The sequence below is a fragment of the Alnus glutinosa genome, chromosome 11 (assembly GCF_958979055.1).
Source record: "Alnus glutinosa chromosome 11, dhAlnGlut1.1, whole genome shotgun sequence".
Classification (NCBI taxonomy): Eukaryota; Viridiplantae; Streptophyta; class Magnoliopsida; order Fagales; family Betulaceae; genus Alnus; species Alnus glutinosa.
In genome coordinates, this window is record NC_084896.1 from 18,798,459 (window position 1) to 18,813,940 (window position 15,482).

The 15,482-nt window shown below is 36.9% G+C and overlaps 1 protein-coding gene across 1 annotated transcript in view; it reads left to right on the plus strand.

Moving 5' to 3' along the window:
* LOC133882249 (MADS-box protein SVP-like) overlaps positions 1-11,153 on the plus strand; it is a 46,646-nt gene extending 35,493 nt beyond the window's left edge. Inside the window, exons 2-6 of the mRNA XM_062321375.1 lie at positions 2,428-2,506; positions 2,833-2,894; positions 2,987-3,085; positions 3,184-3,226; positions 10,964-11,153. Coding sequence (XP_062177359.1) covers positions 2,428-2,506; positions 2,833-2,894; positions 2,987-3,085; positions 3,184-3,226; positions 10,964-11,059 — 379 coding nt within the window. The 3' untranslated portion in view covers positions 11,060-11,153. The remainder of the gene's footprint in view (positions 1-2,427; positions 2,507-2,832; positions 2,895-2,986; positions 3,086-3,183; positions 3,227-10,963) is intronic.
* Positions 11,154-15,482: the final 4,329 nt, after the last annotated feature.

The window sequence follows — 15,482 nt, forward strand, 5'->3', positions numbered from 1 at the left end:
TATATAGGCTAGGTACCTCCTAATTTAACAAGGAAAAGGAAAAGAAATCCTAATTGGAAAAGAAATACATAATCCTAATGGAAAAAGAAAACTCAATCCTTATTTGAAAATGAAAACTAAAACACACATGCATAAAATAAATCCACCCTAAAGTCAATCTTCTCCTACATCAACATGGCAAAGCTGATGATTTGATTGCTCAGCTTCAAGAGGTTCACAAGATGCCTTTATATAGGCTAGGTACCTCCTAATTTAACAAGGAAAAGGAAAAGAAATCCTAATTGGAAAAGAAATACATAATCCTAATGGAAAAAGAAAACTCAATCCTTATTTGAAAATGAAAACTAAAACACACATGCATAAAATAAATCCACCCTAAAGTCAATCTTCTCCTGCATCAACATGGCAAAGCTGATTATTTGATTGCTCAGCTTCAAGAGGTTCACAAGATGCCTTTATATAAGCTAGGTACCTCCTAATTTAACAAGGAAAAGGAAAAGAAATCCTAATTACAAAAGAAATACATAATCCTAATGGAAAAAGAAAACTCAATCCTTATTTGAAAATAAAAACTAAAACACACATGCATAAAATAAATCCACCCTAAAGTCAATCTTCTCCTGCATCAACATGGCAAAGCTGATGATTTGATTGCTCAGCTTCAAGAGGTTCACAAGATGACTATTCAGAACTTGCTAGAGTCGGTGGCCAAATACAAAGCAAGCGTGAATAAGAAGAGGCGAGCTATGGAGTTTGAAGAAGGAGATTTTGTGTGGGCTGTCTTGATAGATTTCCCGTGGGAGAATACAAGAAGCTAGCTGCTCGGAGGATTGGGCCGGTGGAAATCATTGAGAAAATAAATTCTAATGCGCACCAGTTGAAGCTTCCTAGTCACATCAAAACATCTGATGTGTTCAATGTCAAGCATCTTGTTTCGTTCACGGGAGATTCTTCTGATGAGGATGTGATCGAATTCAAGAGCGAATTCCCTCCAACCTGGGAAGGATGATGTAGATCGGACTGCGAATGAGTTTTTGAAGAAGACTGGAGTAGACATGGGCGTTCAAATGAGGTCACTTGCTCGTTTGAACAAGTTAGAGAAGAGGCTTTGGAATGCTTCCAGTAACTCGCGTTCCAAATCCCAGTTAAAATTAAATTTGAAGCAAGATACTTTTAGTGGACTTCCAGCAATTGGCATTCCAAATCACAATTCAAACTAGATTTGGAACGTGGTGCCACTAGCTGGCATTCCAAATTGCAGTTCGAGCTGAGGTTGAAACGATGAGACTGTAGCGAGTGTTCCAAATCGCAGTTCAAACTGGATTTGGAAGAGGTGATTCATCGAGTTGCAGTTGCTGGCATTCCATGTTGCAGTTCGAACGGAACTTGGAACAATCTAAAATTTTTACCAGTCCAAACTGGCTGTGATAGCTTTTTTTAACCAACTTTTTGCAATATTCTATTATGTTTAGGAGTTTGTTTACTATAAATACATGTTATAAGTGACCTAATTAAGAACGTAGCTTTGATAAAAATAAAAAAATAAAAAAAAAAAAAAAAGCTACATTTTATCAGTTTCAAATAATGATAACTCAGAATTTGAGTTGTCTTTTATTTTGCTCAATTCCTTGGTTTTGAGAAGAGTTGTGATCGAGTCTGTTGTTGTTTGTCTTTACGATTCCACTTTGTTATGCTGCATTAGAAAGACACTGTTGTTTACCCTTCTGAGGATACGATACTAGAAATGAACTGAAATTACGTACCGGTGAATTTGACACACATAATACCAAAAACTATCAAATGGGAGATGGTATACCCAAGGTATTACATTGGTTTAAGTCGAGAAATTCAACATTATTCAGCTTATGATAAAAAGAGCAACCCATGAATGTCACCAGTACTCTAACAAGCATCACAAGTAAAACAAAAAAAAAAAAAAAAGGTCACACATTGAAGAATAGAAATTGAAAAGTTTGTGTTAGGCTTGCTATGATGGTAAAGTTTCTTATGTTTAGGAACATACAAATCTTTATGGTCACAATCACGATTGTTACAATAATATGGTGACTTTTTGCCATTGTCGTCACACCACCACTGCAATTGTCTTGCCCATCATAATTGCATGTGTTGTTTATTATAGTTGTGTTAATGGAACTTCTACACTTATCTTGGATCGTAGTTGTTAAGCATGTATGATTTTAGCATTTTCAAAGTGAATATCAATTTAGGTAATGATAAAAATTTCAGCCAACATTAATCATAGGTCAAGAAAGATATTTATTATATCATGTGCAAAACATTAATTATCTTCAATTTTAAGAAAAGTAGTATATTTTAGAAGTTTGTAACTTTCATCTCCACTTTCATTTTATTCTAAAGAAAACAGAGGAGGAAGTAACTAAATAGCTATTCGTTTGTTGTTTGAAGTATGCAGCAGGTAATTGAAAGATATAATCTGCAGTCAAAGAATCTCAACAAAATGGACCAACCATCTTTGGAGCTGCAGGTTAGATATATATATATATATATTAGCAGGTTAGATATAGCAAGGATGGAATGACCATTTCTTGCCCTTCCATTAGAAATAACCTTTCAAGATTATTTATTAATTAAACTTGTACAAATAAAAGAAAATCATACCATAATATGAAAAGCACTTGTACAAATCCCAGAATGATGACTCAAACATTCACAACATCCTTAAATATTTCTAATTGAAGGCAGGAAAGGCCTATATAATTTAGCAACCGTTAATTGCTATATTAAAAGTGCTTGCAAACAGATCAATGTACTGATAATCTTCATGAATGGCAACTCTTTGTGCCCTTTTAGCTTGACAACAGTACCTACTCCTTGTTGTGCGATGAAATCGTGGGAAAGACTCATGAACTGAGGTATTGTAACGACATTAATTGCTATATCAAGTTGTTATAGACATTAATGACATGCACATTCCTCACTAAATTAATGTTACAAATGATTACAGGCAAATGAAGGGAGAAGAGCTCCAAGGATTGAAAATGGAAGAACTAGAGAAACTAGAGCAACTTCTCCAAGAAGGCTTGAGCCGCGTTTTAACTGCAAAGGTTTGTCTCTCTTTGTTGTCTCTGTTTCCTGACATTATAATGGAGCAATGAAATTTCTGTACATGAGTCTTAACATACAAAGCTTTTACGTGTTTCCGGATGAAAGATTTGTAGAAGAGATCAGTGCCCTTGAGCGGAAGGCCATGTGCCAAGCTTTTATAATTTTCAAGATATTTCATGCATTTACTATAACTTCGAAAAGGAGAAATTTGAGGTTATTTTCTAAAAGAAGCAAAAGTTTTTCTAGCTTGTTCTAAGATTAAAAATACACTTAGACACGCAACCCGAATCAACAAATTAAACAAATATTAAGACAAGCACCATAGATAAAGTTACCAAAATAGAAGCAAGCATAAAAAAATAAAAAACGCAACAAATTTTTTTTAGTAATGATAGTTTGGTCGAATGTAACTAACTTTACCATAGTGATGACAAGTAGGGACAAACTTAAAAGTATGTTATCTCTTAAGAGGAGGCCCTCACTTAGACTTAGACAAATTATCACACAGCTTTTTAATCAGTAGAAAAAGGACGAATGCAATCTTACCTTTAGTGACATGAAAGGTATGTGAAGTAGACAGGATGGAAGATCACACACAACAAACAATCAAGTTTATATCTAGATAACTTTTTGAAATGATTTTAGACATCTCAAATCATTTTCAAGTGACTTGACTTTCTATTAAGCACACAATTCTCATTTTTCAATGAAACAACCAAAGCATGTGAATCAAAAAGTTTTACAATCAAAGTCCATTTTTCATGCTCAACTTCATTAAGTTTTTTAAAAGTCAAATTATTCAATTTAGTACATTCTTTAAAAGTATTATTGTATGTAGCTTTCAAATCCACCTCCTCATCTGAATCATCATAAGATGACTCACCATTGTCAAATGTGTCATCCACACTAAACCCACTACAACACCTCACAAAAGCGGTAAATGCCATGTAATTGTGTTTCTTATCAACAAGCTTATTTGAGTGATTAGAATCTTACTCATCACTCAAAGCAGCATTCGTGGCCTTATCTTTGAACCTCTTATAGTCAAGACATTCAGCCCAAACATGTCCAAAGCCATAACACACATGGCACCTGATGCGTTGAGTACTCTTTTCTTTCTTATTCTTATATTTTTTCTTTCTTGTTAACTCTCATTGGAGTCACCCTTGGACTTTTCAACCGACTTGAAGGGTTTCCGATATTCATCCTTTCTAGGTCTGAAACATTTTCTGAACTTCTTGGCAATTAATGCAAAGTCCTCAACATCCATGAATTCCTCATCAAAGGAGTCATTGGCCTTTTCCTTAATAGTTTTCAAAGCTACGATCTTTTTCTTGGGTTGAGGCAGAGTGAGTTCATAGGTCTATAACAAGTTTTTCAATTTTCATAGTGTTAAGGTCCTTGCTTTCTTCAATAGTAGTGACCTTAGGTACGGTCTAAATGGCTCTGGTAAATACCTCCTGACCTTCCTAACAATCCTATTTTCAAGTATCTTTTCACCTTGGATGAAATTGGATTTCACAATGTCATTCCAATGGGCATAGAACACATCAAAGGTTACATCATCTTTCATCCTAATCTCTTTGAATCTAGAGGTCAACATATGAAGTTTATAGCTTTTAACAATCTTGGTACCTTCATGAGTAACCTCTAGTATCCTCCATTCATATTTGGTAGTTTCACATAAATATTATCATGAATTCTTATGAAACAACCATAAAAGTAGCATGTAAACCCTTATTGTTCCAATAACAACAATTTAATTTTTCCTTAACCACGAATTTATGTTAGTTTCAAGTTGAATCCAACCCTTTTCAACAAAAATCCAAACTTGTTCATCCAAGGACTTGAGAAAGACTTTGGGCCTGTTTGGAATACCATTGTTTTGCCTTTCTTTTTTCTTTAGAAAAAAAAAATAAAAAATCAAACTCCTTTCCTTACATTACCAAACAACTTTCTTCACTTTTTTCTCATAAAAAATTCAAAACTCCTTTCACCTTTACATTGAAGAAAATATTAGCAATTGGTTTAGGAATGACAAAGAGCTACTCAAAAACATGAGTTGCTCCAGCCGTGTACTTGTTCTATATATTGAATTAGCATACAAAAGGAAAGCATGTCCTGTATGGCATGCGATATTGTAGAAGGCAAAACTACAATGGTAACTTTCTAACATATGGATCTACCAATGTCTTCAATACATGGTAATTTACTAAGTCAAGACCCACACAACAGTAACATCTCCAATCTTCAACGTGGGTCCACCAAGGTCTTCAATACATGTATGGATACTTTCTAAGACAAGAGCCACAATGGTAACTTCCATATTCTAGAGATATTTTCTTCCTAAACCAAAGGCATATTTTCTCCCATATTTTACGGTGAAGCTCGATCTTTGGTTTTATCTCTCAAGCTGGAGGGCGGCGGAGGCAGAACTCCAAGCTTGGTTCAAAGAATATGAAAGTGGTCCTTAGGAAGGGCCTAGGTAAAAATATCAGCCACTTGTAAGGTAGAAGGAACATAGCGAGTAATAAGGAGACCTGCAATGACTTTTTTGCGAACATAGTGAACATCAAGTTCGATATGCTTGGTACAAGCGTGGAAAACGGGATTGATTGTCATATGAAGTGCACTGTTGTTGTCACAAAATAAAGTAGGAGGTTGATGCAGAGGAAGACCAATGTCGCAGAGTAGATATGTTATCCAAGTAAGTTCAGCGGCAGTAGAAGCTAGAGCTCGGTATTCAGCTTCAGCACTAGAGCAGAGACGGTGGGCTGCTTCTTGGAGGTCCAAGAAAGACAATTAGCACCCAAATAAATGGAGTATCCAGTGTTCAAGCGTCGCGTGTCAGGGCATCAGAAAAACCATAAAGATTAAGAGAGGAAAGAGAGAGGAGTCGTATCCCATAATGTAGTGTACCCTGTAAGTAACGCAAAATGCGTTTGACAACTTGAAGATGAGATAGTCCGGGTCGATGCATAAATTGACAGACAAGATTCACAGCGTGTGTGAGATCAGGTCGTGTCAAGGTGAGATACTGTAAGACACCAACAAGAATGCGGTAATTGGTGGCATCAACGAGAGAGGCATCCTGACTGTGTAGCTTGACTTTTTAGCAAAAGGGGTGCTAGTAGGATTGCAACTTGACATGGATGCTTTGGAAAGGATGTCTCTGGCATACTGTTGTTGGGAGAGAAATAGTCCACCCGAAAATGGAATAACTTCAATCCCAAAGAAAAAATGGAGAGGTCCCAAATCTTTCATGTAGAATTTAGAATTGAGCTGTGAGATAAGGTTAGCCAAAAAAGAAGCTTGATTGCTAGTAATAATAATATCATCTACGTAAACTAAAAGTAGAACAAGGGCAGTATGAGACCTGAATATAAAGAGAGAGGAGTCAGCTCTACTAAAAAGCCAAGATGTAATAGAAATGAGCTAAATCAATCAAACCAAGCACACGGTGCTTATTTGAGCCCATAAATGGCCTTGCAAAGGCAACAAACATGAGTAGGGGAAGTAGGATTGGGGAAACCAAGGGGTTGCTCCATATAGACAACCTCTTTAAGATGGCCATGCAAGAATGCATTCTTAACACCAAGTTGTCGAATGGGCCATCCATGAATAATAGCCAAAGAGAGTACAAGTCGTATAGTAGTGGGTTTAATAACAGGACTAAAAGTTTCAGTAAAGTCGATACCTTCCAGTTGATTGTACCCATTGACAACTAACCTTGCTTTAAAGCGCTCAATGGAGCCATCAGATTTGAGTTTAGTTTTGAAAACCCATCGGGAGCCTATGACATTCATTGAGTTGTTACAAGGAACAAGGTCCCATGTGCGTTGCTAATGCAGAGCTGTGAGCTCGTCTTTCATAGCTTAGAGCCAAGGAGGACTTTGGAGAGCTGAAGAAAGATTACGAGGTTCCGTTGGAGTTGGTGATCGGGAACTGACAAGGCCAAGGTGGGCGCGAGCTTTACGCCGAGTGATCATTGGATGAACATTAAGGGAGGAAGGGTCACCAGTTCGTGCTTCCATAGGAAGTGGAGGCAAATCAATGTATAACTCACCTGGATGAACCTGGATGGGAGGAGGGAGTACATGAGTGGCAGGGAGGGGAGGACTGCGTAATGGAGTGGCTGCTGCAGAGGAAGGGGACTAAGAATCAGTGCTTCTACAGGCTGAGACGTAGAGCTGTCGGCTAGGGAACTTGGAGTGTAATTATGCAAGCCATCAGTGCTGCCAACAATATGAGAATCGGGGCTTTCGGTGTTTGCAACAAGCTGAGAATTGTGGCTTCCTGGAAGCTGAGCAGCACGGCTATTGGCTTGAGAAAACTGAGCGGGAACCGGTGATTTGGTGATGTCGGCTATTGTTGGAGGGGCCTAGGTGTGTACCTGCGCTGGTTTGCTACACGGGTCCAAGCAAGATGGAGCTGCCAAATCTAGAACCGAGTCCAAGGTAGACAGATCTTGGAGCGGCGGAAGTGATCTGGGCTTGGTCATCAGGTGGGCCACTACTCGGTTGGTTCAAGAAGTCATCTGGTGGGCTGCTACTTGGTTGGTTCAAGAAAGCTCGATCTGAAAGGCTTGGTTCACCGTGTGAGGGGGCAACATCCATAGGTATTGCATCAACTAGGGCTGATGCATCACTACTTGCTTGAGGAGGGGTTGCATCGGAAAGCCCAAAAGAGGAAGGCTTGAAAAAACCATCTGCAAGTTCTGTGAATATAGAGAAAACACTACTTTGTTGTGCAGGGGAAAATAGTGATGTTGGATTAGCATACAAAAATATTGACTCATCAAAAAGTAAATGGCGAGATAAGTATACTCTTTTTTAGGGTGGATGAAGGCATCTATATCCTTTGTGCATAGGACTATACCCAAGGAACACGCACAAATATGATTTTGGTGTGAATTTGTTCTTGGGATAGTCACGTAAATAGGGAAATCACCTACATCCAAAATCCTTTAATGAGGTATAATCAAGATGAGTGCCATGTAATTTAAAAAATGGTGTCTCCATTTTGAGAACGGAGGATGGTAGTCGATTTATGAAAAAGACAACGGTCATAAAAGCATCCACCCAAAAATGTTTGGGTAATTAAGCATGAAATAGCATGGTCAGGCCTGTTTCGACAATGCGTCTGTGCTTCCGTTCGGCAACGCCTTTTTGTTCTGGTGTACCTGGACAAGAGACATGTCAAACGATACCATTTGTTTCTAAGTGAGACAAAATTTCCTTTAATTCAAATTCACCTCCTCCATCACACTGAAAAATTTTAATTTTTTACCCAAACTGATTTTCCACCATGCATTGAAAAATTAAGAAAGTGTTGAAAAAATCAGATTTTTTTTTCAATGGATATAGCCATGTATATCTAGTATGATCATCGACAAAATCCACATAATATTTGTAATTTTGGACAGAGGCAATAGGGGTTGGTACCCATAAATCACAATGATTTTTTTTAAAGGAGCAGTTTCAATTTTATTATGCAAAGAAAAGGGAAGGCGACAACTTTTTCCCATCTGACAACTGCTACATATATTTTGAGATTTTAACCAACTACATATACCAATAATTTTTGTTTGAAACTAAATTGTGTAAAAGCTTGGAATGAGGATGCCCAAGCCTTTGATGTCGAAGAGGCTCGGGTGCTCGTCCAGATTTTACTGCTGCCAAAGCCGTAATTGCTCCCTCTTCATGAAGTGCATATAAGTCACCTTGCATACGTCCCATTGCTAGGATTAGCCCCGTGATTTTGTCCTTGATCTTAAAACCAGAAGAAATAAATTCAATAGCACATGAGAGATCTTTAGGTAGTTTACTAACCGAAATTAAATTATTCTTAATATCAAGCACAACAAGCACATCTTGAAGTTTTAATTTTCTATGGGAAGAGTCTAATATAGTGTTACGAATATGAGAAATAGACAACTGTGAACCTTCACCAACTATCACATGATCATTACTAGTGTAAGTTTGAGGATCATCAAGATTACTTGAATCATAAGTCATATGAGAATTTGCTCCAGTGTCGGTATACCAATTTGGATCAAAGTCATGTGGATCAGATACCGTAATTGCAGCAAACGCTTGAGTGAGATTTTCATTGGTATCATAGGAGTAGTCATACCGATACCAACATTTTACTGCGACGTGTCCAATGCGCCCACAAATCTGACATTGAGGTGCTGAATTTGAATGAGATTACTGTTGATTTGGTCGTGAAGAATTGGAATGATTGGGAGGGCCTTTTTCTTGCGCAGACTGACCAACAATATTGTTGTTATGAAAAGGTTCAGATGACCGGTTTGTTCCATGAGTGAACCCATGACCATACTGAGTGTTGGCTTGGTTCGCTGGAGAAAATCCACGTCCCCTGGAATTGAAAATTGAGCCTTGATTTCTGCCACGATTTGATCCACGACCTCTTCCACCATTTCGTTGACCAAAAAATGCAAGATTTGGATTGGGATTAAATCCCTCTTTTTCTGCACTAGTCTCGGAACCATACCTCTTGTCGTAGCCTTGTAAGGCTATGACAAATTGACTAAATGTGGGAAATGGAGGTTTAGACAGCATGGTTGTGACAAATACATCATATTTTTTCCCAAGACAATGAGACAACTGCACAGCCTTGTCTTCATCAGAAATTGGTTTATCTATAGCTGCATGATTATCACAAATAGATTTAAAAAGAATGAGATAATCATCTAAGGAAGTCGACTCTGGTTTGGGCATCTGAAGTTGACGTTTTAACTGAACTTCTCTTTCTTTGGTTGCTTGAAGATAGGTTTCTTCAAGACAGCCCCACATTTCATGTGCAGTATTTTGGCCAACGTGTCCAAGAGCTTCTTCTGACAATGTTCCTATGATCCAACTACGTAGCAGTAAATCTGTGGATTGCCATTCTTCATACTTAGGATTGGGCACCTCTTTATTTGCCTCATTTGTTGTTGTTGTATCAGGCGGACCATGGGTAAGATGATTCATCAATTTGAGATTTTGGATTAATGGAACGAAGGTCATTTGCCATACAAGATAATTTTTGGAATTGAGTTTAGTTGAGATTGTTGTGATGAGGCTATGAAGATTGCAAATAGAAAGGGTAAAGGATGTTGATGATTGAGCCATTTGTCTAGATGTGTAAAGAGCTTCAGGGCTCTGATACCATGAAAAAAATATTAGCAATTGGTTTAGGAATGACAAAGAGCTACTCAAAAACATGAGTTGCTCTAGCCGTGTACTTGTTCTATATATTGAATTAGCATACAAAAGGAAAGCATGTCCTGTATGGCATGCGATATTGTATGGCATGCGATATTCAAACATCTTTCGGTTGAGCTTGCGATCAACAATTACTGATCTTCAGTTTTCATCCAAGTTTGAGACCATATTTTAAGACCAACTTAAACCCTAAACCTAAACTTATACCCCAACAATTTTCCATCACAAAAAACCTAACACAAGATATTGTTTTGCAAGTTAGACTCAGTGTGTTTCCTATATGGCTTTTCTCCTTCGCTCACTAACAGAAGCATTTTTATGTCCTGCGGTATCTCTAAAAAAATATAGTCTATGGGTTTCTATGTTGTTGGTTTTGTTCTCTTGTGCCTGAGGTTGGCCCTAACTTTGTTTTGTTGAGGTTGTTGTTGGGATTGTAAATTGTGTTAGTTGGTGTTCCCCCCACGCTCTTGGGAGGGACAACTGCCTATTTGTAGTTCTTCTTATTCTTTAATTTATCACCATTCATCCAAAAAAACATATATGCCATGCTAAATCACCTAAGTGGTTAAGGCTAACATGTCTTAGTAAGATTTCTCTCTCACTCTCTTTCTTTTTATCTGTTGATTGATCTCATTTTTTAAATGTAGGGAGCCCAACTGATGGAGGATAACCAACGACTAAAACTGGTATCAGGCCTAATTGAATTTCTTTCTTTCTTCGTTACCCTACTTTTGATCAATTGATGGAAATGTCTCTTTCAGCAGATGGAGAATCAGTTTAACAATATAACACGTGTAATTGAACAAGGTCAGTCATCTGAGTCCAGCAATATTTGCAGTTCAGCTAATCCTCCTCAACACCAAGACATCGACAATTCTCTCAAGTTGGGGGTAAGTTTGCAACATTACAAACTAATTTTGTTTCTCTGGTTTTCTGGTTTAATATGTATTTAGATTAAGAAATTCAATCCAGGGATACCTAAAGTTCAATTTTAATATCTAGGGACCTCATAGTTACCTAAGCTTATAGTTTTAGTTTCGATATTACAACAACTTGACCAAACTGATGGATCTGCCTTGGGTTTAGCTATTTAGTGTTATAACAATATATTCTTCTAACTTTTAATCTTATATTATCTAAAAATATAAGAATAACATGAACTTAATTAGTGGTTGCACTCTCTGGGTGATACTATTTAATTACCTTGGTATATCTTTCTATGTCTTGCAGGTTACCTTTCCCGAACTGATTTTGAAAGATAAAGAAGATCAAGAGTACTACATGGACTTTCTCAATTGAAAAACAAGCATGTCTAGCTAACTACAACCCAGCTCATCAGTGTTGTAGATAAATTTTTGTTTCCGCTAGTTGGTCATCAAATAAAGCCCCACATGTGTATATGGTGATCAGCTATAGATGCTTAATTATGTTATGGGGATGAATCAATGGCCAACTTGTTCCGATGGGAAATGAAGTCAGGAAATAAAGGGGCTAAAAGGTGCGTGGTTGACAAATGCATGTACCATTGAGACTGATTTTGGGAGATGCTATTGATCACGTACGATATGCATAAAATGAGCAGGATGAAGCTGTCATGTCTGACTTATTTCTGGGAATCATATATTGGAAGACATACTTAACCTATGAAGAGCTGCAGAATTATTAGTAATTCTACAGTTTGTCACCCATGTATCTACAACTTGGTAATCCTAGAAACACCTTTGACAAAGTGTTGGTAGGTGTGTCGTTTATAAACAGACTCCTTCATTAACGAATGTCGTTTATAATCTTACTGGTCTTCTCTCTTTATCTTGCTTAATGGGGCGATCAAGCAATTGTAATCACTAAAGCTATGTAAATTTAAAAAATGTACAAGGCACATATGAGCAAGGACACAAAGTCGTCACTGATATGTTCATATCAACGATGAACAAATTATGTGGTCGATCCCAGATACTTACATACTAGAGACGATAAAATTGTGTCATCGCCTGTATGTATGAATCAGCAACGTGATAATTGTGCCATCGTTTCACTGTTGTTTTCTTGGAATATTGCTTTTGGTTATTTTTTCATTATTGCTTTATAACTTTCTTGCATCCCCATTGCTTCACTCCCGGCTTCGCTGCTTTTCGGAGACTTCGTTTCCCAAATTTGTATGTTCGAGAAACTTTCTGATTATCTCAATGTTTCTTTTTCATGTTGTTTGGTTACTGAGAAAAACGTATAGAAAAGAAGAGGAAATTGCGTGGAACTATTATTTATTCGCAATGGGGTTGTTATTTCTTTGTTCTTGTTTCCTGTTGCATTACTTCAGTTTCTCCCTTTTTAATGCTGTTGTTTGGTTAGTGAGAAAAATCTTTCCAAAAAGAAGAGGAACAATGAGTGGAAGTTATTACTCTCACTGCTACGTGTGACATTCTTGCCTTTCCCTTTCTTTTACTTGTACATATGCACTTATGTGAATTTGATAAATTTTCGACAACCGATTTATATATCCTTGTTCCTTTTTTCAATATCTTTAGTTTCATTGGAAAATCTATTGCATTTGGAATCTCATTTATACTGGATTATCATCAGTCATCTTCTACTTTAATTCGGTAATCTTGTAGTTGTCTTATGGTGCAAGTATATATGCTTGGTGTGCAAACTAGGGTTGGAATTATTCGCTTTAACAAATAATAGAGATATGCAGTTCTTGCCAAGTAGAATTGGGGGTTTTAAGATTTTTATTTTTCGTAACTCTGGGATTGTTGGGTTGACCATAAATGATAGAAAATCTCTATGGTGCAAATGTTCGTTATACAATTGGTTTGAAGGACCCTTAAATACCAAATCATAAAACTTTCATATTATTGCACAGAACTTTCATGGCATTTTATTGAATTTCCCTTCTTCTACGCCCTGTTCAACATGCAGGGACGGCCTTCCATAAGAGCTTCTAGCTCCGTCTCTGTCAACGCGGGCGTTCCATTCTTGAACTAGCCTTAGCATAATTCCTCCACGCCTCTGCTATTGTGTACTTAAAATCAAGTCGCGTTTGTTTTTTTCGCGCATTGTTGGTGAGAACTGTTCTCAAAAACAGGTTGAAATGGTTCTCAGATTTGGTGTTTTAGGTGTTTTCATTTTCACCCCTTTTGTGTTTCAAAAGAGGTAGGCAAACGTAATACTAGAGTGATCAAATTGGTTTGCTGTTTTGGAAACAGTTTTATGTTTCCAAAACAGCAACCAAACAGGCATATGATGTCCCATTCTTGAACTAGCTATATACTGATGTTAGTACTGGTCTATAACTAAGAATAAATGAATGTTACATTGGCCAGAATGTAGCATATGCTTATATCTGACTTGTCTGAGTGCAATTTGCGATCGGTGTATTATTTTTTTAAAAAAGATTTTATGTTTATTTTTTATTAACTTTAGTTTTTTTTTTTCATTTAAAAATAAAATAAACAATCTTGAAATAAGTTCTCTGAATCAAAATCCTGGATCTCACTGCATGCACCACATAGCTAGGGGCTACGGTTAGGGTTTTGAGACCTCTCAAACTTTTTTCCCAATATCTTCTCAATGGCCAAGAGTGAGGGCTCCAAATTAGTATGCATCTAATGCTTACATAAGCTTTTTATTTATAAACATGAAATGAGTTATTTCGTGTCTTTCTGTCCAATAAAGCCACTTCAATTAGTGTCACATCAACGTTTTTGCATCTTCAAGTTAAACTATTAATTTTTTTAATTTGATTAATTTTTTTTAAAAAAAAAAAAAACAAAAAAATCTAAGGGATCCCCGACCGTTAAGCTAGGCTATAGGTGGGGTGCCCTTTTGGAGGTGGCTTGCATTGGCTGGGGTGGCTTGTGGCCCGCTACCCCATGGGAGAATCCAATCATATATATACATAGCGATTCAGAAAAATACAATTTGGTGAATTCAATAGAGAATAACACAATCTATATACATAGCGATTCAGAAAAATACAATTTGGTGAATTCAGTAGAGAATAACACAATCTAATGCTCCGTTTATTTCGGTGTAAAATGAATTATGTCGTAAAATATTTTTAGGGAAGTAATTTTTTTGAAAAATATTTTCCGTTGAAACCATTTTTCGGTGTTTGACGCGTACGGAAAATTACAAATACTTTTTATATTTTAATTTAATCATATTAATTTAAAAAAATTAAATTTTATTCACAAAATAAAAGATGTTAATATAAAAATATTTTTTTTTATATTTGACACATACAAATTTTTGCAAAAGTGGTCGGAATCTGGCCATTTGTACCGGAATCCGACACAAAACGGCCAGACTTGCCGGAGATTAGGCCAGAACGGCCGGATCAGTTCAAGATCCGGCCGTTCTGACCAAAATTAGCCCTGATCCGGTCAGTATCCCGGCCAAATGGCCGAGATCCGGCCGGATTGGCCTGAGATTTGGCTAGAACTGCCAGATCCGACCAGGATCTCGGCCAGAACCCGGATGTGGCCAGATAGTGGGAGATTCGGCCGCTCCGGCCAGTCTGGCAGAAATCTGGCACGGTACCGCCGGAATCCGGAGACAGTTGCCAAATTCCGGCACCGACCGGTGTCGGAATCTAGCTTGTCAGAATCTGAAGATAGTCAACTGCTTGAACGTAAAAGTCGACTGCATTGTTTAAGAGAGAGTCGACTGAATCTACCATCTACTGAAAATTATTTACACTTTAAAAAGCGTAAATCATTTTTCGAAATTTATTAAGTATTTTTGGTCAAACGAAAATAATTTTTCGATTGGCCATTATTTTTACCCCTACCAAACTCTGAAAAATATCAAAATCATATTTTAGAAATCATTTTATGCCGAAAGAAACCGAGCATAAATCTAATTTGATTTGTGTTAATAATCTGAGGGGTGTTTCTGAATTTTCGTTGGATTTCTTGAAAGATAAGAGTTAAGGTATTAATGGCTGATGTGTACATTCCATCATGTTTGGTTTAATTATGACAGTTGAACTGATTGGTATAAAATTAATAAAAATAAAAATTTAATTTAATCTGTACGGAAAGCAAACCTAGCCATATAAAATAACCAATAAAAATAATTCACTTTATTATCTAAAATTGCAGATAAACCCCCCTGCTTGGCCAAAATTTGAAACTTACTTTTCTTTATTTAGGATGTTCTCCT